This window comes from Delphinus delphis, chromosome 9 (genome assembly GCF_949987515.2).
Source record: "Delphinus delphis chromosome 9, mDelDel1.2, whole genome shotgun sequence".
Taxonomy (NCBI): Eukaryota; Metazoa; Chordata; class Mammalia; order Artiodactyla; family Delphinidae; genus Delphinus; species Delphinus delphis.
Genome location: NC_082691.1, coordinates 98,835,101 through 98,862,358, shown reverse-complemented (window position 1 = coordinate 98,862,358; position 27,258 = coordinate 98,835,101). Strand labels below are relative to the sequence as shown.

General features: G+C 36.2%; 1 protein-coding gene across 1 annotated transcript in view; it reads right to left on the bottom strand.

Annotated features, from left to right (window-relative positions):
* The window catches only part of CNTNAP2 (contactin associated protein 2), a 1,416,746-nt gene that overhangs the window by 778,045 nt on the left and 611,443 nt on the right, over positions 1–27,258 (bottom strand). The window contains exon 11 of the mRNA XM_060019815.1: positions 8,874–8,980. Within this exon, the coding sequence (XP_059875798.1) occupies positions 8,874–8,980 (107 nt within the window). The remainder of the gene's footprint in view (positions 1–8,873; positions 8,981–27,258) is intronic.

The window sequence follows — 27,258 nt, the reverse complement described above, 5'->3', positions numbered from 1 at the left end:
GCCAGTCCCAATCTTTATTCCCCCCAAAACAAGGAATTTAGCCAGGGTTCAGCTCCTCCTTGAACCCTTCCTGACCATCTTGGTTGCATTGTTCTCTCTCTCCTATTACATATACATACTAGCCTTTACACCAGTTTGGTACATAAACATCTACTAATATATTAATGTTTCCTGAATATTTGTCCTGCTTCCTTTTCTAACTACCTCATCTACTTCATAAGGAAATGGGCTCTTGTCTGTATTTCTGCATCCACATAGTGTGCTGCATACAAAATAGACATAATATTACTGAATGAACTGAAACTGTCTATGAGTTAGAGATACTCCTATACACCAAGCTTGTAAAGCTGAAGACTTGCAGTAGGAACACAGTGACTAATGTCAGTATGAAGCAAAAACACAGTTTGATTTGGGAAATGTCAGATGGATCAAAGGAGAGGCACATAGTGCTTTTAACTTTAATTCTCCTTTCTTGTGTTCTGAGTGGATATAAACATCTCAGAAGTTTCCTTCCGTATCTTTCAATTAAACAGCCCTCCCTCCCTCAGACTTCTTCCCCCTAATGGAACTTGGCAAAGGTGCAGAGGTGGGTGTTTTCTATCCCTTTTTCTCCTCACTCTGAACCTTGGATGAGAGAGTCACAGGGGAGCTGAGTGAATAATGTCAACTCCTAGAGACCTGGCTCTGGCATTTTATCACCTCTGAGAAGTTCACAGGTTCACAGCTCCTCTGTTGGTAGAGCAGTCTGCTTTTCAATATGCATTTGCAGAGCAACTTTTTGCAAAGGCTCTTTATTCAAAGAGAAAGACATAGTTTTGAAACTATTGAAAGAGTCTTTGTAAAACTGAAATTAAATCCTTTCTTTCTATGTTTAATCTTAGCCATCTTTCCAAAGCAAGGCATGAAAGAGGGGATTAATTTGAAATTTGGGGTGCCTTAGAAATGTAAAGGTGCTTGGGCTGTGTTTCTCCAAATGACCTGCACTATTTTATTAATTAATTTATTTATTTTTTCTGTGTTGGGTCTTCGTTTCTGTGCAAGGGCTTTCTCTAGTTGGTGGCAAGCGGGGGCCACTCTTCATCGCGGTACGTGTGCCTCTCACTATTGTGGCCTCTCTTGTTGCGGAGCACAGGCTCCAGACGCGCAGGCTCAGTAGTTGTGGCTCACGGACCTAGTTGCTCCGCGGCATGTGGGATCTTCCCAGACCAGGGCTCGAACCCGTGTCCCCTGCATTAGCAGGCAGATTCTCAACCGCTGCGCCACCAGAGAAGCCCCCGACCTGCACTATTTCAATCCAGTGTAATTTATTTGGTTGTAGCTGAAGGAGAGAATGGCCTCTAAATCCCGTTCCAACATTTCCACACAGATGACACTCCCCACTTCTCTCCACCTTCCTTTATTTACAGAGGCCAGGTGAGAATGTGAGCAAAGGAGATGCTTTTCCTAATAAGTGTGATTTCAGGAAGTGACAGCGCTTGTCATTTTTCCTCTTTCCCCAAATGCTCCAACTCTGGTAAGAAAGTGAGCTTCTCGGCTAGAGAATACACACAACCAAGCATGAGCTTGCTAACACTGTAATTGCACATATTCTACTGATAACTGCTTTCTCTACCCAGCACCATGCTGAAGCTGCAGCCTCCTCACCCTGATTTCTCTCTGCCAATCTGATCAGACAAAAAACAGAAATAAACAAGTAAATAATCTGATAATAACCTCTGAAAAGATGAAACGATTGCTTAAAACCATAAAGAATTTGTGATATAGCATTAAATAATTTCCCATATAATTACATTTATAAATATTTTGTAAACATGAAAATTACCAACCTAGACTGTAAAAGGTAAGCACATGGTACAATTTACCCTCAGCTCACAATCCCAATGAACCAGGGATATGAAAATGAATTACGATTATAAAGACTTTTATTTTTAATGAAATTATGCACTTCTTTGGAGGAGGCTGTCCAACACTCTATTCTAGTATCCCTGCCTTGTTCCATTCTCGTCTCCACACTACACACCTGTTCTATAGGCAGGACAGGATCAGCTCTCAACATAATGATGAATGAATAAATGATGGTGGGAATCAGAACCTTGGTGTCCCACGGCACCATAGCCACTCTTTAATGACAAGGACACACTGAGCATATGAAGTAGTTCATGGTGTAGGAATAGAACGGGGGCATGAGAAGGAGGTAAAATTGGAAGAATTTGGCAATTGTTCACTTGATAACAAAGAGGCACAGCCTGGCTACTTAATGCCATGTCTAGATTAGAAACAGCAGATTCACTCTGTTCATATAAATCAGCCTGGGTAGCCACTATATTTGCTAATACAGCCTTTTATCTTTTCAATGAGTATTGGCTAAAATATTTAGACACTCTCTGATCTTTTCTTTGAGAATCAACTGTATCAGTACTCGTATCCTTAAGCTACTTATAAGCAGACAAAAATTTGGCTGGCTGTTTTTTAAGACTTCGCAGTGCAATAAAAGTTACAACAAGATCTAGGATGCTTTCTATATTTACAAAGCACTTTAAGAGACAATATTTCATTGAATCTCCCAGAAGAAACTTAAGTTCAGAGAGGTTAAGTGATTGTCAAAGCACAAAGGCAGGGCAGCCCAGAGGGGGAAATAAAGGAGACGAGGAGGAAGTGTATTAAACCCAGTGCTTCTCATTTAATTGCTGTTAGTGACCTGTAACTAACAGCATGTAATGGGAGAGCTGACCTTACCCTCCAGGGGTGTAGGTGGAATCCACACAAATGTGCTAAGAGGGCTGGAGGAATGGGAGAGGGTACAGCCCTACACTAGGCTCGCTCAGCTGATGAGGGAAAAAGGCTGGCCAGATAGCCTGAGGGTTTCACAGTAGGTCATCTGATTTCAAACCCTGAGTTCTTTTCCCTTTCCACAGTTCTGCTGTAGTAAGAACACACACATGATATTACATGATAAATCAAAGGATTATGTTCATCTTATTCAAATTTCATACCAAGTTTAAACAGTTTTTTATCATTCACTAGATGGTCAGTATTTAAACACATCTATATTTTTTTAATTTTGTGTGTGTGTGTGTGTGTAAGTTCAAATCCTGTTAATACAACTTTTTTTAACATCTTTATTGGAGTATAATTGCTTTACAATGGTGTGTTAGTTTCTGCTTTATAACGAAGTGAATAAACTATACATATACTTATAACAAAGTGAATCAGCTATACGTATACATACATCCCCATATCCTCTCCCTCTTATATTTATTTTAGAACAGCTCATACAATCAGCCAGCACAGGAGTTGACTGCACTATGTTATCTAAGATCTTTTGTTGCCGTTGCAACTTATTTTGCCACTATTACTATACAGTCTCACAAGTTACTTTAACGAATGGTGTCTTAACATGGCAATATTTTCCTCGAAGATTATTTGAAACGTGTGGGTTTGTGTGCCCATATATTGAATCTGTCCATATAATTTCTTAAAACTCTACACCTCTTGTGATTGTTTGTGCTGTCATGTCTATCACTGCGCCCTCTGCTTTGAATTAATGCATCTTTTATCCTCTACCCTCCTTTTTCTGTTTTCTTTTTCTCCCTTTGGCTTTACTCTCTCTTCTTAGCTTTACAACCTTCATAAATCTGGATAAAGGACATTGATTTTTAAAAAGCCCTTGATGCTTCTTAGGTTATCTGTCATTTATTCACTCTTAGATTCAGTGCATATTCACTGAGCACATATTATATGCTGGGTGGGCTCTGGGAATAAAATGGTGGACAGAACCTGGCACTATCTCCTCTCAGATATTATAGTCCAGTGGAAAAGACAGATATTATTAAAGAATCACAAATGATAAATGCAAAATCACAGCCATCACCAAGGCTAAGAGGAAGATATATGTCTTGAAATAAGAGGATTTGACCTAATTACGGGTTCATGGAAAGCTTCCCTAAGGTGGTGACTACTGAGCTGAGATCTGAAGGATGACTAGGAACATACCAAGCACAGCAGAGAGGATGTGCAAAAGTCCTGTGGTCGTGGCAGTGGGAGGGAAGAGTGAACAGTTCCAGGGTACCACGCAAGTATGGAAAACTGAAAGGAGGCCAGTGGGACTAGAGGGGAGACAGAGAGGAAGAGTATGGCTGAAAACCAGGTTAAAGACACAGCCATACCAAGTAGGACCTTGTAAACCAACTGAACTTACAGCTGAAGGATGGATTCCAATTCCATAAGGCCATGATTCCACCCAATGCCTGCCCCTTTTGTTTTTTGTTTTTTTGGTAGCAATGGTCAAATTCCAAGTTGTCTTCATTGGTGTCTAAGTTTGTGGTAGTTCCAAATGGATGGGGGGACCATATTTCCTTGTGCCAATAAATCTATGTTTTTATGCCCTAGGTTAGTGTGACTTTCAGCAGGTAGGAATAATTTCTTTTTAAAAAATTATGCCTTGAATTAAGTTACTTATGGGTATAATGGCTTATAAATAACATGGTGTGAGCTATTGAAATCCACTTCACTTTTCATGTGTGCAGTAATAAGGTGCAGTATAATTTATGGTTTACAAATTTATAGACCTAGAGTCATAGCTCCAGACTACAGAATGTAGAATAGTTTCCTTTTAAATTTCAATTTTCCTTCTAAAACTGGCTGGTGAAAAATTTACTTTTGCATTTCTGTGGCAACATCAATCCCTGTTTCTTCTTAGTATTTCAGAATTCAGAAATCACATAATTTTAAAATTGGAAGAGATCTTCATAGGTCATCTAACTTACCTCCTCCTACTTCCTCTGGAAACAGTCATGTCTGTATATCTGGGCAAGGTGAAAGTCCCTCCTTTAATAAAAAGATATCTGGAAAACTATTTTCTCTCCGAATGAAGGTCTGTCATCTAGTAATTCTTATAGAGTTCCACCCCAAAACATTGCTTATATTTGTCAAATATCCTCTGGTACTTGTGAAAATAGTGAAAGGGTTCATATTATTGAGGATACCCTGGGGATTTTTAGGGCAGTTCCATATAGGGGACTAATAGTATATGTAAGAATGACTGAGGTCAAAGACAGACCCCAGCAGCATGAGAAAAAATATCTGCTAAGCCCTGGGATAAGGGATAGGTTTTTGAATTAATTTATGTAAACCAGAGCCATAATTATGAAGTGTAAAGAACGCACGTGAAAAAAAATGAGATGATAATTAGATCCTAAAAAGCATTTGAGGTATTGGAATGTGAGCTTGGAGATCTACTGAAAAGGGTCTATCTATCACCACTAAGAGAAAAATACTATAGCTATAAACATGAAGTTTTGCTCAAAATAAAGACAAATTCTTACACTTTGGGGAGAATGAAGTAGGGATAAGTCAATGAAACAAAGCAAATAAACTATTTAACATGATCATTCCACCCTCTGTGTCTGTGTGTCATGATTTTATGTTTTGATATGCTAATAGTCAGTTCTTAGAAACTAATTGAGAATGGAATACCTGCATAAGGAAATTTTAAAGGTATGCAACTCCAAGAATGTAATGTATTTGCATTTTTTCACAAACTAGCCTCCTTAGTTTTTGAACACGAAAAACTGTCTCTCCCTTTCCTGCAATCTGTGGCTTTTCTTGTAGGATTTCCTCACCCAAAGGATGACACCCTGTCTCCTCATGGGGGTGGTTTGTAAATGACAATCCTCTGAGCCCTGTAGAGAATTCACTTGAAAATTAATTCCTCCAGGTATAAGCAACAAAGAAACAGACAGACAGGTCTAGGACATACCCAGATCACTTTTAATGTTCTTCAATTCTTCTGGAAAAACAAAACCCTATGGAAACCAGTCATTCACTTCAAGCTCAAATCTGCCATGGAAATGATAGCAAACAATAAATGGCAGCATGAAATTAAGTGACAAATTGTGTGATATGGACAACTATTTGTACAGAAATTCAGAGCAAAGGGATGATTGTTCTGAATGGGATGAAGTGGCAATAATTTACTGAGTACTAACATATGCTAAAGTCCTTCTCAGTGTTCTCCACAAATCATCTCATTTAATCTCACAATGATTTTATGAGGTGGTGCTGTTATTAATCTCATTTCACAAAGAAGAAAAATGAAGCTCAAACGGTTTTAGTGCCCACAATTACAAGTAAGTCGATCCAAGTTCAAACTCAGGCAGTGTGACCTGTCAAAGAAGGGCTTCGAGCCTCCATCTTGGACTACAACCCAGCCTGGACAATCACGCAAGGAATAGCTTTCGCATCCCGGCCAAGCCTGGACCAGGGAAGAAAATGTGTTAAACAGCTAGCAGCCTAATTGTAATGTTTGAAGCTCTCCTAAATATTTAGTTTTACTAAATTTCAGACTTTAGTTAGCTGTTCTTTACCTTTTTAAACTAGTACTATTTTAAAATTACCATAGTTCCTTTACAAAAGGGACACTTGGTCTTTCACTGAAAATAATGAGGTAAAAATTTAATAATGCTAACAAAGGTCAAAACCACAGAACACAGAATAAGCAACTGGAAGTCTCAGCTCCTCGGATTTCAGAACTGTAAGAGAGCTCAGGAGGCATTTAGTCGGCAGAGGAACTAAGGAAGTCCAAGAGAAGAGAATGACTTCCTGCAAAGGCACCCAGCATGGTGACCTCACAGGCAGCATCAGAAGCCCATGCAGTCACTGACTACGTAAAAATGCCAAATTGTTCATTCTGTATCGAACTGAATAGCATTTATTATATAATTTTCACAGTATTATGTGCTGGGCCAGACCCTCCCAATTTTTAACTAATTCATGGGAGTAACTAAGAGATATATCAAGTCTTTTAGCTTATTTGGAAGCATGTGCCTTCTACAACCCACAAGATATATCTTTCACAACAACATTGTGTCCAATCAATCCTTTCTTGAACTCTGCACTATGGTCTTCTAACCTCTATTTATGCACACACATGATTTTCAACATTTTGGCCTTATTTGGGGAAGACAATGAGCGATCAGGCTTTCATTGTTAAAATGAATGATTCTATATTCATACACACAAAAATTAAATGAAGGAAGAGTAGAATAAGCAGCAGGGAAGAGATAATTTCCCTCTTTTACATTTATAACTTCCCACAAGAGCCAAATCTAACCACACTTAGGACATTTCTAATACTTGGAGTTGTTAACGCTTTAAAAAAAAAACAAACACTTAACTATTCAACTACTGGCATATATTTTAAATTGTTTTTAATTTAATATGTTTAAATGTCTTTTTTCTTTGCTGTGTATTCAATGAAAGAAGCAATTATTAAAAAAATTATTTGCTTTTACATTAAATATAAAAGTGGTCGCTGAGATAGGAAACACTTGTAACCACCACCAATTTCTTGTTCTTTCCTTTAGTTAGAATTTCCATTCTCAGAAACAAGATTGTGATAGTTAAAGGTGGTATTTATAACATATTATATAAATTCTACTGGTGGAGTGAAGGCACTTTGTTTCATCTAAGTTACTTAGTTCAAGCATTATGTATCATACAATGAATGTCATATGATGAAAGTTAATATTTTGATGTGATTGAAAGGGTACAATTTTAGTCATAACTCCTTAATTCTAATTAATTTCAATATCAATCACTTTGGTTCTTTATTCATTAAAATATTTTTTTACATATCTATATATAAATACTGTAGAGATGAATCTACTGTCTGTTTTAACTCTTTCATATCACCCTATTAATGTTAATTTTCTAGTTCTTTTTGTCTCTTGGTGTTTTAAAATATCCTCCTAAACAAATTAATAAGTGCAATAAAATAAATTACAAATTTTTTTCTTAGTTGAGGTCTTACAATATATGCTGAACCCAATGTCTTACTGTACATTACTACAAATGATGATATGAAAAGTCTCAGAGAACGGTATTACATTTTTACTGTCCCCAGAACTCTAATAATATTTTGCTTGTTATTATTTTCTAAAAGTGAAATGAAGAGAAAGCACTCTGTATACTTAGAGGATTTAGATACTAGATTTTCATACGGAGAGAAGACTGAAGAAGACTGAATCTCTTTCCTCCTTCCTTCTTACACACACAGACAGACACACACACACACACACACACACACACACATTCATGCTAGATAACAGATGACCTTCTTCTTTCAACTATATATTTTATGGCAAATCTGTCTTCAAAAGTGCTATGCGTTATCGGAAAATTAACATTACAATTATAAAGTTAATATTCATTTTTAATAATCTTTGAATTATAAAAGTATAATTTTTATTTAACTTTTCAGGGAAAAGCTATTATGTAAAACAAGGCACATCTGTGTTCTAAAAAACATTTTTGCATGCTACTTTTTATTTTTTAATATTTAAAAAAAACTGCCTTCTTGCATTTTTATTTTACATATACAACTTCAATGGACTTTCTTACATTTTCCACCTCATTTTTCTGATCTAAATAATGTGGCCAAATAGTTCTAAAAGAGCACTGAGACAACTATCATCCACAAACTAAATGTTCAAATTACACTCTGTCTGCCTCTCTGATGAACTGATAAATGAGTATCCAGTCAGAGACATCATACTAACACAATTTTCCAAACAATCTATCCAGACAGATGTGGCTTAGACACATAAAGGCACATCCAAGAGCAGCATTCCAATCTCAACTACATGTTTATGGAGCTTCGGAAACGTTGGTCCTTCTTTTTGAGTCATTAGGCTTGAGAGAATATATTTTGACAACTAGAATACTACTCTAGAAAAGCAACAGTGAAATCTGGGTTCTTCAGAATCAAGTGATTTACTATGTGGATTATTCAGGTTGCTAAGCTTTAAAGCATAGCTGAAGACCTAGGATTCTCATGCAATTACAAGTTTAAAGTGAGATAAATTGGCACTCACAGTTGTGGCAGGTGGCCCCACTGTATCCCGTCTCATCACAAGTGCATATGAAGCTGTCCCACGTTTGCGAGCACTTCCCACCATGCTCACAGTGATTGGGCACACATCTGTCAGAGAAAGAGACAAACAGAAATAAACCAACAAACAAATGAGATTTATGAGTGGCTAAATTCCAAGCTGTCTGGGCAATATATCATTCCAATGCCAGGTTGCCTTACCAAGGCAATTAATCCTTGTTAGTTTAAACAGATTAATATGATTCATGATGGAAGGTGCCAAGTGCACAAAAGATGATGTATCACAGGCTTGGTGTTTCCCATTTTTGAGTAAACAGTAGAAATTAACAAACAGTTGAGAGATTCATTTGCACATCACAGATTCATTTTATTTTCCTTTTGCAAAAAAAACAAAGACACAAGCTAAATTTCCTCCTGGTGAGAGACAGAACATTAGCCATCTTGTTTCCTGTACTATCCTTTATCAAGGCCAATAGTACCAAGTCAGAAAGGGGTTAAGGCTGAGTTGTTTTTTTTTTTATATAGCAATATGAGTTTCTGAAATAATGCCACAGCAATGAGAATATACTAGCCTCATAAGAAAAGATTTCTAAGTCTTCCTTACCCCTCCTCCCATGCCCCGCTGGCTAATGAAAGCCACCTTTATAAGGAGGCAGCAAGTATAATATGGGGGAAAAATGCAGGTTTTGTGTTCAAATCTTTGTCTTTTTATTTACTTAATAGCCAGTTATGATGATGTAATTTAACCTTTCTGATCCTCAATTTTCTCATTTTGTAAAATGGAGTAATTATACCTATCTGATAAGTATTGGGTTGGCCAAAAAGTTCATGTTTTTTCCTTAACATCTTATGGAAATGAACTTTCTGGACAACGCAACAGTTTTGAGATTAGGAGGTAATGTTCATAAAGCAGATAATTAATAGGCAAGAAATAGAGGGCCAATAAACAGGAGCTATGGATATCTGAACCACTGCTTCCAGGGCACTGTTTTATAGTCTGCCTGTATCCTAGCAATAGTGAAGCTGGAATTTGTTCTGGAAAACTCCTGTTTCAACAGCACAAATTATTTTCTTCTTATGTATTAGCATTCACAAAATATTTCTAGCTTTGAATAGGAAACTCTCTAAAGTAGAAAAGTCCACCCAGATTAAAAAGGCAGAACCCATAATAGAGGGTCACAGGTTGCCTGATGGAGAGTCACACTTTGAACACCAATAATCGTAAAGCCCTGGTAGCGTCTTGCTGCAAAACAGAATAGGACTGGCCTCAGAGATAATATTCTCCATCCCCTGTTCCTGACTTACCATCAGCCATGCCTAAAACTACCATAGCAGGGCACAGACCAGTTTGGCATGGAACTCTGTTTCTTATATAGGGATGCTGTTCCTCTACAACTCTTTGCAAACCTCTAGTCATGCAACAAACAATTACTGAGCACTGTGGGAAACAGAAGATGAACAAGAGTCTATTCACTGCCTTTCAAGAGCTTAAGCCTAGGAGGACAGGATTTTAAGAGAAGAAAATGAGAGGAAGAACATTATAAGGGGGGAAAATACAACATAAGAGAGCATGATACTGGATTTTCAGGAGGTGGGATGGAAAATTCACTCTACATTTAATAGGCAGTTCTATTCCATATGAATTTGGACTTGGTGTTATCCAGACTACAAAGATGTTTCTTCTCCAAAGACTCTATAACCTACGTGGAGGTGAGGGTGGGGGATAAGATTCATGCGAGATACAATACTAGGCAGAATCTGATCCGTCATCAGAATGATATGAAATGTACAGAAATGTGGAGACCAGAGTAGTTATGGGTAGACTATAAACAAAGGGCTTAATCAAGCTTAGAGCATTTCGCTTGGGCCTTAAAAAGAGAAGTTCCATTTTTATAATTAAAATATTGAAAACTGTTCCCAGCAGAGCAAGCAAGAAAGCAAGAAGGAAGAGTTAGAACCACGGTCAGTGGGTGGGTAGCCCAGGGTTGTTCAGGTCTATTGCCAGAGCCATTTCCCTCTACAGGTACCCAGGCATAGGCCTTATCAGAAGGCATTTATATCCAAGAGTCCTGATTCTCCAGACCATGTGGGGAAGCAATGATACAGACACTCCAAAATTACATAAAGCTAAAAAACATCTTTGATACTTAATTTGGGATTTCAGTACTTGTATGCCTTTGTGTGGTATATTTACCTTCTAAGTTGTTGTGGGATAACAGTAACTCAGTCTAATAGTGAAAGTAATTTACATCAGCTCATTATATCAATTAATTCAGGGGAAGTAGTACAGAGTCTCGAGGGGAAACCAGGGTGGAATCTAAATGTGCTCTAAATAATGCACAAATGAGAAAATCCATGTCAAAATGATCAAAAATATTGGTGTGTACTTACACACACATAAGCGTTTAACAGTCAAGTGAGGTTAACTGAACATTTATAAAATTCAGTATTATTTCTTTAAAAGTGATCTTTTATTTAAATAAAATGTTAAATATTTTATTTTAAATGTTTGTTTCTTAATATTTATCTTTTTAAATTGACATTATCCCTATGTTGATTACTGGCATTTTAATTCCTAATGGTGAGAAATGTTTTATTTCTAAATCAAATTGATTCAAATATAATTTCAAACCATAATATTTTATCACTATATTAAAAAAAATGTTAGAACCAGTTACCAAGCAAAATAAAATCTGAATTAACCTAGCTTTCCCCTTCCTAATTATTTATTTCTTCTCTTGTACTCCTATGGAACCATTTGTATTTGTCCAATATACCATCATCACATTGTTCAGTAATTATTTGTTTGAGCATCTGTCTCTTCTAAACTGAGACTCCACAGTGAGGGATTCTGATCTTTTGATTCTTAGCATGACAAGGCATACAGCCCACTCAGCAAATGCCTATTGACAGACTGAAGGAACGGATGAACACAACACTAGAAAGTTACACCAAGGAACTGAAGTAATTTCAGAGAAAATATTTTTTACTGTGAGAAATATGGATTATTTCTATGTACGATTTTAGTCTTAAATCCAGACTCTTGCCCTAGTGAACTAATTATTTTAGTAGGTCACAGGAAATGTATAATTTGTTTCATACCATGTGCTAGCTTGAAAGTTTGATTCACATCAAAAAATTAATCAAAATGACTTTGCTGCCACGACTTGAGAACTACTTGACCAGGATCAGGAACATACAGGGGAGAAGTTGGCAGGTGTCAATTTGTTGTGATCAAAGGGCTCCGGAAGAAGTGATGCATTCAATTAACTCTGTTCGGAGGTAGCCCTGTTATTAGAGACTCTTTCAGCTGGAATCATGCTTTCCGTTGTGGCAATGCTTTCCAAAATGCTTTAGAACCGAAAAGCTGTATTTGGAAATTCAAATATATAACAATTACTTAATATAAAATCTGTATGAACAGAGTGGCTGTTTGGATGGATGCAACAACTCTATCCAGGGTTATGGATGACAGGTGCAGTTTTATTTTACCCAGATATCTCTTTTATCTCTATACTTGATTTTAATTGCAAAGCATTGAGAAAATTGGTATTCACAATTATAAGAAACTGAGAATTGTACCACATTTGTTTGTAGCAGCACACTTTTTAGGCTGTGGATACTAATTACTTAAACGGGGATAGTGGAAGAAATTTTATTTCAAATCTAAAAAATGTTAATCTGACAGCATAACTGACTGCACTGGTAGTCTTCGAAGCACTTTGAAGGTGCTGTATTTCCTTTTCTCTACAGTATTTAAAAATTAAAATAGTTTTTTTTTTTATTTTTTTGAAGTATAGTTGATTTACAAGGTTGTGTTAATTTCTGCTGTACAGCAATGTGATTCAGTTATACATATACTATACATACATTTTTACATTCTTTTTCTTTATGGTTTATCACAGGATATTGAATATAGTTCCTTGTGGTATACAGTAGGACCTTGTTGTTTATCCATTCTATATATAATAGTTTGCGTCTGCTAACCCCAAACTCCCAATCCATCCCTCCCCTACCTTGCCTCCCCCTTGGCAACCACAAGTCTGTTCTCTATGTCTGTGAGTCTGTTTTTGTTTCTTAGACATGTTGATTTGTGTCGTATTTTAGATTCCACATGTAAGTGATATCATACGGCATTTGTCTTTCTCTTAGTATGATAATCTCTAGGTCCATCCATGTTGCTGCAAATGGCATTATTTCACTCTTTTTTATGACTGAGTAGTATTCCATTGTGTATGTATATATGTGTATATATGCATGTATGTGGGTGTGTATATATATATATATATATATATATACACACCCACATACATGCATATATATATATATACCACATTTTCTTATCCAGTCATCTGTCAGTGGACACTTAGGTTGCTCCCATGTCTTGGCTATTGTAAATAGTGCTGCTATGAGCATAAGGGTGCATGAATCTTTTTGAATTATAGTTTTGTCCAGATATATACCCAGAAGTAAGATTGCAGGATCATATGGTAACCCTATTTTTAGTTTTCTGAGAAACCTCCATACTGTTCTCCATAGTGGCTGCACCAATTTCCATTCCAGCCAACAGTGTAGGAGGGTTCCCTTTTCTCCACACCCTCTCCAGCATTTGTTACTTGTAGACTTTTTCATGATGGCCATTCTGACCGATGTGAGGTGGTACCTCACTGTAGTTTTGATTTGCATTTCTATAATAATTAGTGATATCGAGCATCTTTTCATGTGCCTGTTGGCCATCTGTATGTATTCTTTGGAGAAATGTCTAGTTAGGTCTTCTATTTAGGCCCATAAAATAGATAGTTTTAAATAAAATTCAAATCAAATCTTTGTGTTACCCCTACAACTACATTTGGTTCTGGAGAACCCAATGTAAAATCCACAGTGCCAGCACAAGGGCTTCAGAAACAGGCTCCCACAAAACCAAATCACAATTAACCAGAGAGTGTTTATCAGAAAAGCTAGCTGTTACAAAGATCCCAAGATACTGGTATGCAAAAGCAGTGTTTCTCAAAATTTTCTGTGCAGGGGAATCACTTGAAAATCTTATTAAAATGAAGATTCTGATTCCTTAGGTCTGGGGTGAAGTCTGAGATGCTCCTCGGTGATACTTATGCAGCTGGTCAGAGAACTGTGGTTTTAATAACAAGTCTCTAGGGATTTCCAGTTCACTGTGGTAGGATCTCATAAAATGAGCACGCCAAGAGAAGAAGCAGCCCAAGAACGGAAGGCACAGAGGGGAGACAGCACGTGGAAAGGGAAAATGTGATCTATGCTGCCGTTTCTCCTGAGACTGTACTTTTTTCATAGGCTCTCCTACCAATTTTTAATATGATGCATTCAGAGTGACAACATAATAATCTTTTAGTAATCTTTTTTAAACCTCATTTAGTAGGTTTAATCATTTCAGAATCTGACTGTTGACCTCATGTAATTCATAGAAAGTGATCACTGACTATAAAGGCAGTTTCATTTCACCTTAAAATGAAGTTCCCTGTTCTCAATCTGAGTCAGCTGAGGTTTCCCACCTTCTTAGTTCTTATACAGAGGCCAATACTAGGATACTTAATTTGCTTTTAAATTAGTACAAATTTTATACTTAGACATTACATTCGCCTTGTTCTAAACTTTAGAAAGGAAAACTGCAGGTTACTTGTAGGATATTTTGTGAACGATTGGCATTTATAAATTATCATCTCAGCATAAATGAGCTCCTGAATTTATGATTTTTCTCCTTCATCTCGGCTCCCAATTTTATTTTTGCTTATCAAGACAAGAAATTCAATTAGAAAGTTTGGTTTCTTAAATGCTATTTTTCATACTCCTGGCTCTCAGAGCTATTTCCACTATCAAGGCAGAGTTTTCTTCTGCATTACCTTCAATATCAATCTCAACAATATTTTAGTACTTTTATTCACACCCTAATTAGATTTTAATTTTATTTGAAGGCATACTCTCCATGGAGTATATTTTACTGCCTTATATTTCTTCTGTTCAAACTGAAATTATATAGAGAAGTTATCATAATTTAGCAACTAATTTAGTATTTCATTACTACATAAGTTAGTTTCATAGTTGTATAATCAGAAAAACTAATTTAAACTAATGTTTAGGTGTCACCTCACTCCGGTTAGAATGGGCATCATCAGAAAATCTACAAACAACAAATGCTGGAGAAGGTGTGGAGAAAAGGGAACCCTCTTGCACTGTTGGTGGGAATGTAAATTGATACAGCCACTGTGGAGAACAGTATGGACGTTCCTTAAAAAACTAAAAGTAGAATTGCCATATGACCCAGCAATCCCACTATTGGGCATATGCCCTGAGAAAACCATAATTCAAAAAGAGTCATGCATCCCAATGTTCATTGCAGCACTATTCACAACAGCCAGGTCACAGAAGCAACCTAAATGTCCATCGACAGACGAATGGATAAAGAAGATGTGGTACATATATACAGTGGAATATTACTCAGCCACAAAAAGGAATGAAATTGGGTCATTTGTAGAGACATGGATGGACCTAGAGACTGTCATACAGAGTGAAGTAAGTCAGAAAGAGAAAAACAAACATCGTATGTTAATGCATATATATGGAATCTAGAAAAATGGTACAGATGAACCAGTTTGTAGGGCAGAAATTGAGACACAGATGTAGAGAACAAAAGTATGGACACCAAGGGGGGAAAGCGGCAGGGGGGAGGGGGGCGGGGGTGGTGGTGGTGGTGGAATGAATTGGGAGATTGAGATGGACATGTATACAGTGATGTGTATAAAATAGATAACTAATAAGAACCTGCTGTATTAAAAAAAATTAAATTAAATTTTAAAAAAGAAAAACTAATGTTATATTGATGGTGCTCCTTCAACAAGCATTTATTTATGGAAATATTTAAATGCAGATATATTTACAATACCTCCTATATTATGCCCAAAATTTCCATTAAAAATCATCAAGTATCTTTGGTCCGTATCTATCTAACAATTGTACATTTTTACACTAACCATATAAGTCATTAATTTTAGCCTTACAATATAAACATCTTAAAAATAATTTCTATTATAATAAATGTGATTTATTTTGTTATAATTTTACAACATATTCCCCCAAATTTTATGAATATAACATCTTTTAAGAGATCATAGGCTCATAGGAGGATAGAGAGGTGCAAGATCATTAGTTCTTTTACCTGTTTCCAGGTACAACTGTATTTACTCTAAATAAATAACAGTAAGCTCTTTATAATCAGAACCGGCTCCAGTTACTGTAAAACCAACTATGGAAAAACAAAGAATAAAGCATGTTTTGTCCTTAAGAAATTGTATTCATTTTTTAAAATGTAATTAGCAAGTTAGGTCTCTCTATGCTTAATATTAAAAACATTGGTACAGGATTAAGGTAATATACCACTATTGTATGAGTATACTGAGGTTTTATGGAAAAGCTCATCTTTGAAAAGAAATATAGACTTAGCTTAGCCTGGAAGGTGTAGGAGCACCTTTCCACATGGGGAGAGAGCAGGGGCCTGTACCAGTATGAGTTAGTGTACAATGTGATCATGAAATAATGGATTGTCAAATTTGGCTAGAGAAGAAAGTGTGCATTCAGGAGTGAGGATTATAGCAGAAAGTTTTAGATGTCTGACCAACGGCCTTTCCCCCTTTCTTCCTTCCTATCATAACCCTGATATTTTCAGGTATCTTCTCTCTTTCACGTGGCTGTGTGCTTTTGGAAGAGAGACTATCCCGGTCTCCAGGGGACAGGAAGTAAAGGACCAGTTTTCTCAATGAAGTCATTTAACCTGTTGTATGTTGTTCCCCCAAATCTATGATCTGCTTCTTCTACAGCAATAGAATTTATGTCTTGACAAAGAGCTAAAGATACCATTTTCCACACTCTTTTTAATTTAGGGGGCAGGTTCTTTTTCTGTCCTCTTCATCTCCTTCCTGTGAAGAACTGTAATGGTGAGACCTGGAACAGACATCTCAGAACACAAGAGGATGGCACAGGAAAATTATTAGGAGACTGGGCTCCAGATAACATACCAGCCCTGGGCCACCTACCCAAATGTTTTTATGAAAAAGAAATAGATTTATGTTATTTCGGTCTTCGTTGCAATAGCAAATACATCCTAACTAATACAGACCTTCAGTTAATCTACCCTGAGGTTGCCCTACATCTATTCTTCTTTTGATGGCTACTGTTGTTTAAGTCATTATGTGTTGTCTTATATTACTTGCAACTGAAAACAGCCAAACCAACAGATATTAAATTTATGAACCTAGGTTGAGTTCAGGTCATAGAGTGTGCTGTTTATTAAGTTAGGGATTTTCCTGGAGAATATAACCTTGTTTATTCATTCAATGTGTATTTACTGAGTGCTTATTATGTATAATAATCTGTGCTGTTTAATGAAGCTTTCTAAGCAAGAAGTTTAATTGCAAGAACCAATATTTATAGGATATTGTATGAGGAGGTGCGGTCCATCCACTCCCCAAGATATTCTGAACTTTATCCACAGGAAAATAAAGCCAGACCATCAGAGAAATGCATGGTGGAATGGTATTATTTTGACCCCTAATAGGATGACTTTCACTAACTCTGGGATTTAGAACATTTTTTTCCTAGCAATGAGAGACACTGGAGACTCTTAAAAAATAAACTCACTTGATAAGTAGACATTTTAAGACATTAAACTAGTAAGAATATGCAGGATAGATGGGAGAGGAAAAACTAAAGGCAAAAAGATCAACTAAACAGCTGTTTTAATGCCCCAAGTAAAATATCGTAAAATTCTGAAGTAGAATGAGACTGTGAAGAAGCAAAAGGATTAAAGAGACTATATTACTAGCTGATTACTCGGAAGTAAATCAGTTAAAAATGCCTGATATTCTGCATTTAGTAAACAGTGACAGTGACATTTTCAGTTTGAGGCAATAACTTTTCTTATATAACTAAAGGTAGGTAAATTTCAAACTCTATCAAAACTTTTAAGACAGTAATTTTTAAATTTAAACTCATAATTAAAAAAAAAAGTTTCCCAAATGAGCTAAATTTAGAATGACTGTAAGCTGTACTCCTCCAAAAAATGTCGTTAAGTTTTATCTCAGTTTCATCTCCTGTAGTGGGGGAAAAGATAATGAATGACAAGGACAACAAAAAGGAGATATAAGAAACACTGTGTCAGAAAAGTAGATTCTCTGCAGAGTAGGAACTCATACACCGAGCTACATGTTTTAAGTATCAAGTTTGAATTACATGTTTCTTATCCATATATATATATATATATATATATATATATTTTTTTTTTTTTTTTTTTTTTTTTTTTTTTTGGTACTTAGGCCTCTCACTGTTGTGGCCTCTCCCGCTGCGAAGCACAGGCTCCGGACACGCAGGCTCAGCGGCCACGGCTCACGGGCCCAGCTGCTCCGCGGCATGTGGGATCCTCCCGGACCGGGGCACGAACCAGTGTCCCCTGCATCGGCAGGCGGACTCTCAACCACTGCGCCACCAGGGAAGTCCATCCATAAATTCTTACCCATGGATTGCTTCTTTCACTGTTAGGTCTTTGTTCACTAATTGTAGAGGCAGACTGAGAAAAGTTTAGGGCTAGGCATAACCTAGGAGAGAAAGTGGCTATGCAGGGAAACGTAGGTAAGAGGGAGGAAGATGCAAGAGAGAAAGCGGAAGAGAGGAAGATATTCAAAGTGCCTAAATCTTGTTGGGAGGCTGTTAGCATTAACATTTCTAATGAGAAATTATAAAAGTCACTAAAATTCTAATACTTATGTAGAAAATATACACAAGAGCCAGGAACCCTCTGAAATTGGTGCATAACAGGGTAAGATGATCCCTAGTGAATAATAAAACACTTAATAGGTCTATAATAAGTAGAAATTAATATTGGTGCATTAAGACAAAGATAGATCAATAGAATAAAAATGAGAATCCAGAAATAAATACACTGGCATATATAAATTAAATATATTAACAGTGGCATGTTAAATCAGTGGGCAAAATGGATTACTTAATAAATGATTAAGACAACCAGCTACTCATTTGAGAAAGAATAAAGTCCCCTACTTCTTGACACCAGAATAAATTCCACATAGATGAAGCTTTTAAACATGAAAAGGCAATTAAAAAATAATAAAGTATGAAGGAGTTCATTTTGTAATTGGTAACTATAAGAGGTATTTCTAATGAAGACACAAAACCCAGAAACTATAAAGTAAAGATTAACAGATTTAACTACATAAAATTTTAAAAAGATATCTTGCATGGTCAAACATAACCAAGTTCAAAGACTAGTAACACACTGGGAAAACTTTTTAATATGTCAGACAAAGAACCAATTTCTTTATGATATAAAGAATCCTTATGAATCAACAGGAAATAATTCAGGTAAAACACGAGCAAAAGGCATGCGTGAATGGGGCTGTTCACACACACACAAAATACACATGACTTTCAAACATATAGAAAAGTGTTCAGTGTCATTCAAAATCAAAGAAGTATAAATTAAATTTCAGTGAGATTCATTGATATCTCTCTGATACTTAAGAAAAGGCCTTTTTAAGTTCTCCTGATCAGAGTGTAAACTGCTTGCAGGGTTACTTGGCAAAGTCTATTAATTTCGAATTTTGACCCAGCTAATTTATTTCTAAGAATTTATCCCACAGGTATACTACTACACTTTCACATAGTCATATTTAAAATGTCTACTGCAGCATTATTTATATCAGCTAAAAACTGGAAAAAAAGATATTCGTGGGTTAGGAACTCACTAACAAATTAATGCAATAATATAATGAAACCCCTGGAAGCTGTTAAAAGGACAAGGCAGATCTATGTGTACTGACAAGATGCAATCTCTAAGATATAGTGTGGGCGTGAGAAAGCAAGATGTATAGACCAGTGTTTATAATATGCCTCCTTTGGTTTAAATGCTGATTGCTGTAGTTGTCATGCGAATAGTGAAGTGATTATGATGATATATGAAGGTTAGAAATCTTCCATTTGCAGTAAGTCAGAGAAAGACAAATACTGCATGGTTTCACGTATATGTGGAATCTAAAAACACTGAACTCACAGACAGAGAGAGTAGATTGGTGGTTGCCAGGGACCAGGGTTGGGGGTTGCAGTTAACAGGTGAATGTGGTAAAAGGGTACAAATTTCCAGTTATGAGATGACTAAGTTCTGGGGATCTAATGTACAATATGGTGACTATAGTTAACAATACTGTATACTTAAAAGATGCTAAGAGTGTAGATCTTACAAGTTCTCTCCACACTAAAAAAAAAAAAAAAAAAAAAAAAAGAAAGAGCATGTGAGGTGATGGATGTGTTAATTTACTTCATTGTAGTAATTATTTCACAGTATATACGTATATCAAGTCAACATGATGTACACCTAAACTCACACAGTGTTAAATACCAGTTATGTCTCAATGCAGCTTGGTGGCGGGGTGGAGGGATTGTTTGCCACTGCAAGAATCACTCTCAATCTTCCTGCACCCTGCTCTCAGCTCCACGAAGCAGATACATTGAGAAATCCTAACCCTCTGACTTCACACTGGGTTTAACCAATGGGAGTCCATGGCAGGAGTCTGGAGGAAGGGTGAAGCGTTTGGTCCGAGTATTCATTTTCCTGGTTCTCTCCTTGTAACGTTGCCTCAGTCTGGCCGTGTCCTTTGACTGAAGGTCACATCTCCTCTCAAGTCTGCCTTGTGTTACACTATATACTTCTGCATTCTCTAACCTCGCTCTCCCCTCGTCCCTCTGAGCTTAAGAGTGGTGCTAGCTCTGTTGCTGCTAGTCCTGGGCTGTTCCTACATGACCCCGTGCAGTTCCCTACATCCCTTGTAATTAACCATTTGTAAATAAGCTTTCTTCGAATTATCTTACATTAGTCAGCTCTTTCTTCTTGGCACTCTGATACAAGTAAAAATGGAGAAAAAAATATATATGTACATACACACATACACCTAAAGAAGACATAAATATTCTTGTATGAATATTTCCAAAATAAATACTTTAGATTCTATAGCAGCGGTTTCCTTGAGTAGGACCTGAGATGAAGGGAAAGCTTATATTTCACTATCTGCCCTTTTGTATTACTAAACAAAAGTTAAACTATAGGTGCTTATTATTTTCTCTATTAAGACAAATTCCTCAAATTGAAAAAAAATAAGGAACCGGCTTGGACCATCCACATAATGACACAGCTAGTGCAGGAGAACTTCCCAGGTTTCTGCCACCATGTGAAAAGACCACATCTGTATACATGTGCTCCACATCCTGTCTCCTCGGGCTTTTTCAAGGACATAACACACTGAGTCACTATTTTCTCCAGAATTATCAACTTTTTCCTCTCCTGAATCATTCCCCTCAATACACAGCCATTCATTTCACCTAAAACAAATCCACAAAACTCTCCTTTTGACTCCATATCCCGCTGCAGTTCCTGACTGGATTATTTATTCATCTAATTTTTTTTTATCCATTTATCTGATCCGTTTAACAGCCAAACTTCTTCAATATTTTTTTAAGCAAGTTCTTTCCACTTCAGCTCCAATATAAAATCCACTCTCATCTGTCCACAGAACTCCTTTTGTCAAGGTATGCACAATCCCAAGTTCCCAGCCTATGGATGTACTTGAACTCACAATATTGGTCTGAGTGGAGCCCCATTTCGTGGCTCCACCTGAACTGCCCTGACTCTTAGATGCTGGGGTCTTTCCAAGGCTCATCACTTGGTTCTCTCCGTCTAGAATACCTCCAAGCTTGAATCTCGAGTTAAGAGTTCAGATCAGCATATCTAACTGGCTCCTTGACATACCCACTTGGGTGTATCAGAGGCATCACAACGTTAGTGTGACCAGACATATATTTTGATTTTACTCCTAACTTTCTTACCCCCACTGTTCAATCTCATCACAGTAAATGGCACACCTTCTGTCCTGTCACTCACATCAGAAAACTGGAAGGTGTTCTTCTTTCTACCACTTCTTCATCAATCATTAACAAAGCTTCATGAATTAAACTTCAGAAACTCGCCTCAAATCTGTCCACTTTTCTGTGTCTCTACCATCCCAATTCAAGCCACCACCACCTTTTACCTGAACTACTTGTTTCCTTACTCCTCTACCCTTCTCCATTCTTGCCTTGCTTGAATTCACCATCAACAAAATGCCAAAGTGACCTTTAACATCATGTCACCCTCCTGCTTAAAACCCTTTGATGGAGTCTCACTTCACTTCTGAAAAACCTGAGCTTCTGTACAATCTGCTCTCCTGCTTCTCTGCTGCCACCTCATCTCATGCTCCCCTTCCTCTCCCATGTTCTAGTGACATCTGCCCTTCTGTTTCTCCAATGGGCTCTTTCCTTAGTGCCTCTACACACACACTGCCTTTTTTTCTATGCAGCTTTTCATCAATTTTACACACAAAAAATTTGTTTCCTTTAGCTCTCACCTTAAATGTAATTTTTCAAAGTGGTCTCTTCTGACTTTCCAATCTGAAGTGGTCACCACCCTCATCTTCACCACAATTTTTTTTTTTGCTTTCTTTTTCATCTGTCACAGTTTCCAATTATATACCTATTGGTGTTTTTGTGTGTTGTGAGGATTCTCCATTGAATGATATCTTCCATGGTGGTAGGGACTATGCCTGTTTGTTTACCACTGTTTATCCATTGCCTAGAATTCTGTCTGGTACTGAGTAGGTGCTCAGTAAATAATCATTGAATGGATTTTGAATAAATGAATATCAATCAGTTTGACTAGAAATGGCTTTCAGAACCATTTTGCTAGTATATGAATGCATAGAAACAGGGAATATCTCAGGCTGCTTCATTTTAAGCAAGTTTTGGATTATCTATTCCATTTCTCTCAAATCCATCATATAAACATTACCATTCAACAATAAGTTAAATTGTCTGACCAAAGGCTTTACATAATTTCCACATCTACCAGAATGCTATTTCATTTATAGATGAAAAAATAACACATCTAACATAAGCCCTTTAATCTGAAAATTAGTGAAGACTTTATGTATTACTATAACTGTTAGAATAGCAAGTCCGAACTTGGAGAAACCCACTAGTCAAGCAAAGATAGTATACTTACAAGTTAATCAATTTACAAAAAAATACCAAAAGTATGACAAAATAATAGTTAATACAAAAATGAAGCCCCATAAATTTACAAGTTTCTTTTATTAAAGAAAGTAACAGCATGAGTAACTTGAAAGGATACTATAAAATTGTATTGTTATTAGATTAGGATGATTAAATATTTTAAACAAAGTGATATTATTAATAAAGTTACCATGAAAACAATAAATTATTTTACAGTTTATGTTTCCAAAGGAATACAAGCAGTTATCATTATTCTTAAAAAACTGATACAAGTTTAACAAATAAGAAAAATTTACACAAAAAATAATACTATTTGAAGGACTATGTCTTTTTTAATGGGTTCACCACTTCTTACAACCCAGAAATCAAACTGAAAACATCCCCTCAGATAGGCATCATTGCATTATCTCCAAACATTCACTAACAAAGAACATTTAAAATGTCCTGTTTTGGTGTGATCGGGTTTAAAAAGTAGCATACATGTTGAATCAATAGTCTAAAAAATAGGGAGACACAAATGGCTTCTAATGGTCTATACAGAACGCATTCGATTAAAGAAAATTCTCCCAAGGCAGAAATGTATAACTAATAGATTCTTGTTTTCTAGGTATCAATACTGCAATGTTTTCACTTAAGCTACATACACATACACAAACACATATACACACAAACAAGCTAGACGTGGTTAACTTGTTTAAGATGTCTATTCAATGTTGAACTTGTAGCCAGGAGATTCAATACGGTTTGTACCTCCTCTCCTCCAAAATAATAAAAACAGTAACCAGTGAAGAACTGAATCAAGGAAGAGATTCCATTATTACATAATTTGTTAAATGAAGACACCCATGACTTTGGAACACATAATGCTCACGGCTTTCCTAAGACAGGTAGACATTTGGCCCAAGACTTTGAAAACCAAAACTGACCCTGTCAAGCCAGAGGATCTGATAAATTTTTAAATGAAACAGCAAAGCATAAAGAATGAGAGTCTGCTCAAACACTGGTAATAAATCCATTGCTCTATGCTTGAGTTGAGCAATTTGTGTACCATGTAGACATGTTCTAAATTTTTTAAAAAGTCAGCAGTCTAGAAATGAACTCAGATCTCCTACAAGAATAAACTATTCACGTACATACAATGTCTTGGAGGGACCACCAGTAATATTGAAAAGAGCTGTAGATGGCAGAAAACCTCAAATGAAATACATATTAGGAGAGAATTATTATAATTAAGCCTCTTTACCATGCAGATTGTTTATGCAGTCTCAGATATATAATATTATTTCCACTTCCACTCTTAATGTTAAAGATATTTTACTTTTTGTTTCAAACATGAAGTTAATAAACTACTAAATTTATGATTCCATGAAATTATCATAATACGTGTGTGTGTGTTTTTGGATTTTTTTTTTATTCTAAAATTATCATCTGTATATTTCTGGATTATAAGAAATTTCAAACCATTGAAATAGAGTGATAAATGTTTAGATCTAGAGAGAATTATAGAATTCCTTGTTAAATCCCTTTATTTTATAGATGAAGGAACTAAAAACTGGAAATTCAGTGAAATTAAGTAGACCCAAGGTGACAAAGCATATTTGTGGCATAGTCAGATCTTGGGCACAGATGTTTATCTAGTGCTTTTTAAACACTACATAATTGTCTTAAGTTAGAATAGAGAATCATAGTTGCAAACTAGAGATCTTTGGGAAGCACATAATTAACAAATAATTCTTACGTCCCCTTTTTTGGGGGAGTAACAAACAATCAAAGAAACAGAGTACATATTTATTGTCTTTAAACCACTGGAATGCCTGGATACAGTCTCTCCAATGTCTGGCTCTATCAATTTTTTTTTTCTTTTTTAAAACTGGATCCAGGTAGATATACTATATTTATGCATATTTTTAGTATCTGTACAAGGAAGAAATGAGATGAATATTTCTGACATTTTTATAGCTGATTCAAAACAAATAGTGTAGTAATGATTTCAACAACTGCTGTGGTTTTGTTATTACCCTCACTGTTTAACTTATTTTTTTTTTTTTTTTCTGAAAAATATGCTAGTCTCTTTGAAAGGCAGTGTTTGTTGTAAACTGAGCTGGTCAGAAATCTCTCTGTCGGAAGCAGTTTGTGACGATATTGTTTGCAAAAAGGCTGTATGTAGATTTTGACTCTCTAAGGAGTACAGAAAAGAGACTTCGCTAATGGAGATGGGGATTTGGAAAATATTTGAGGGGAAGAAGGCAATTATCATTTAGGAAGCCAGAGGATACTTGATTAAAAGTCCCATGACATAGGATTTTGTTTTACCCCATGATTATTTTACTGTACCTCAACTAGATTCTAAATATCTTTAGGTTGGTATTTGACACATAAGACCTGTGTCAGCCCCTGAAACATAGTAGGCCTTCAATAAATGCATGTTGATGAATTACTTAATCAAAGAAAAACATGTAAGAAACTTCTCATCTATTATAGATATTCCAGCACAAAAAGAATCAAAGAACTTTCAGATTGTAAAAAGTTAAAAAAAGAAATCTGTTCTTAACACTTCCTTCAGAGATACACATAATTCTGGGCAAACATAACATTCTAAATAGCTTTCCAAAGGTCTCACAGCTTGTTACTGCCAGAAATAAAATTCTCAGATTAATATCCTCAATCCTTGTCTTCTAGTGTTCACACTTGTTTCTTTTCTGTTAAAAAAAGATAGAGGATTCCAGGGCACATCTGATATCATAAATGTCAATAAATAGCGGGAGGTGGTTTGCACACTGTTCTTTCATCATAGTCTAGTATCTTATTTTAGTAAAGAGTGAACATAACCTGTTTAACAAGGTGTCAATTCAAATAAAATCTTCTCAAAACATTTTTTAATATACTTAGCACTTTCAAAACAAACATGTTCACTACTGTTACTTCTCCCCTTGGTATGTTTACTAGAAGACAGTTTCCAGTTTATTACCTACTATTATCACCATTTATGTTAATATGTGGCTAAGCAAGAGTACAGAAATAAATCATTTCAAATTTCTTCTCATTTAAGAACTTTCACTTGTCTATAGAAGTCCTGGGTAGCATGCTGTAGAACGACTATCTCATTAATTTGATTTTGTTCCAAAATAAACTGCTAAAGATTGTCCTATTTGTCTTTGTATGGAACTGAATATATTGTTATCTTTAGGGTTCTATTTGAGAATTTACATTTTACCTAAGAATGAAGCTGGCAGTATAAGTAAACTGACTAACATTATTAGGGGTTGGAAAATGAAATAGTTTCCAGAGAAGACGTCTTGCAGGTTCACTGAAGAATAAACTAATGAGAAGCAGGCAACAGTTTATGTCTTATTTATAAATGGAAAGAATACTTGTTGAGCGCCTTTTATGTTCCATGCAGTGCACAAAGCACTGGGGATTCTAAGGGAATATGTCAAATCAACACACTGTCGTACGCAGCACTGCAGAGACATCGACAGGATACTCTGGGAGGATGTAGGGTGGCTGTGCAGATGATGCTATGGTGGGGGTGCGGTTGCTCATCATCATGCCAGCTCTTTGGAAACGGGGCTTGGGCTGTTTTCAGGATGAAGGAGAGTTAAGAATCTAAGACGTCACTCCTGGATGTGAGAACAGCATGAGCAGAGATAGGTAGGAAGGCTTGTAACAGCCTGGTGAATCGCACATGTCAGGAATCTATCATTGCTGGAAATGTAAGAGCAAAACTGGGAGGGGTAAGGAGGTAATTTCATTATTTTTATATGTGACTAATAATGACATTAAATGTTGGACAGATGTTATATTGTTCTCTTTCCTAGAAGCTGACTCTGCATTCACCTAGACACTGTCACTTCCTAATTAGGCACTCAACCTCTACTTCTAGTTTTAAGTTAAGAAATCAAGATTGCACAAAGGATGTGATAGCAGGGCTATAATCACTGTTCTATGATAGATACCATAAAGTTATTTATAACAACATTATAAAGTTGTTACTATGAACTCATTATTTTGCTAATCTTTAGTTCACTAGAAACAGAAAAAAAAAATAGTCAAAAAACAAGTCATTCACTGTTCAACTCAGATTTGGAGCCAGGAAGAACCCTCACTCAACATTTAAGAGTATAGGGTGAAGACGTGGAAACTACGGAGACGTTTACAATTTTTTTCAAATCCACAATAATAAAATTTCAGAATACCCCAAAGCTGAACCACTTTCAACAAAATAAGTCATC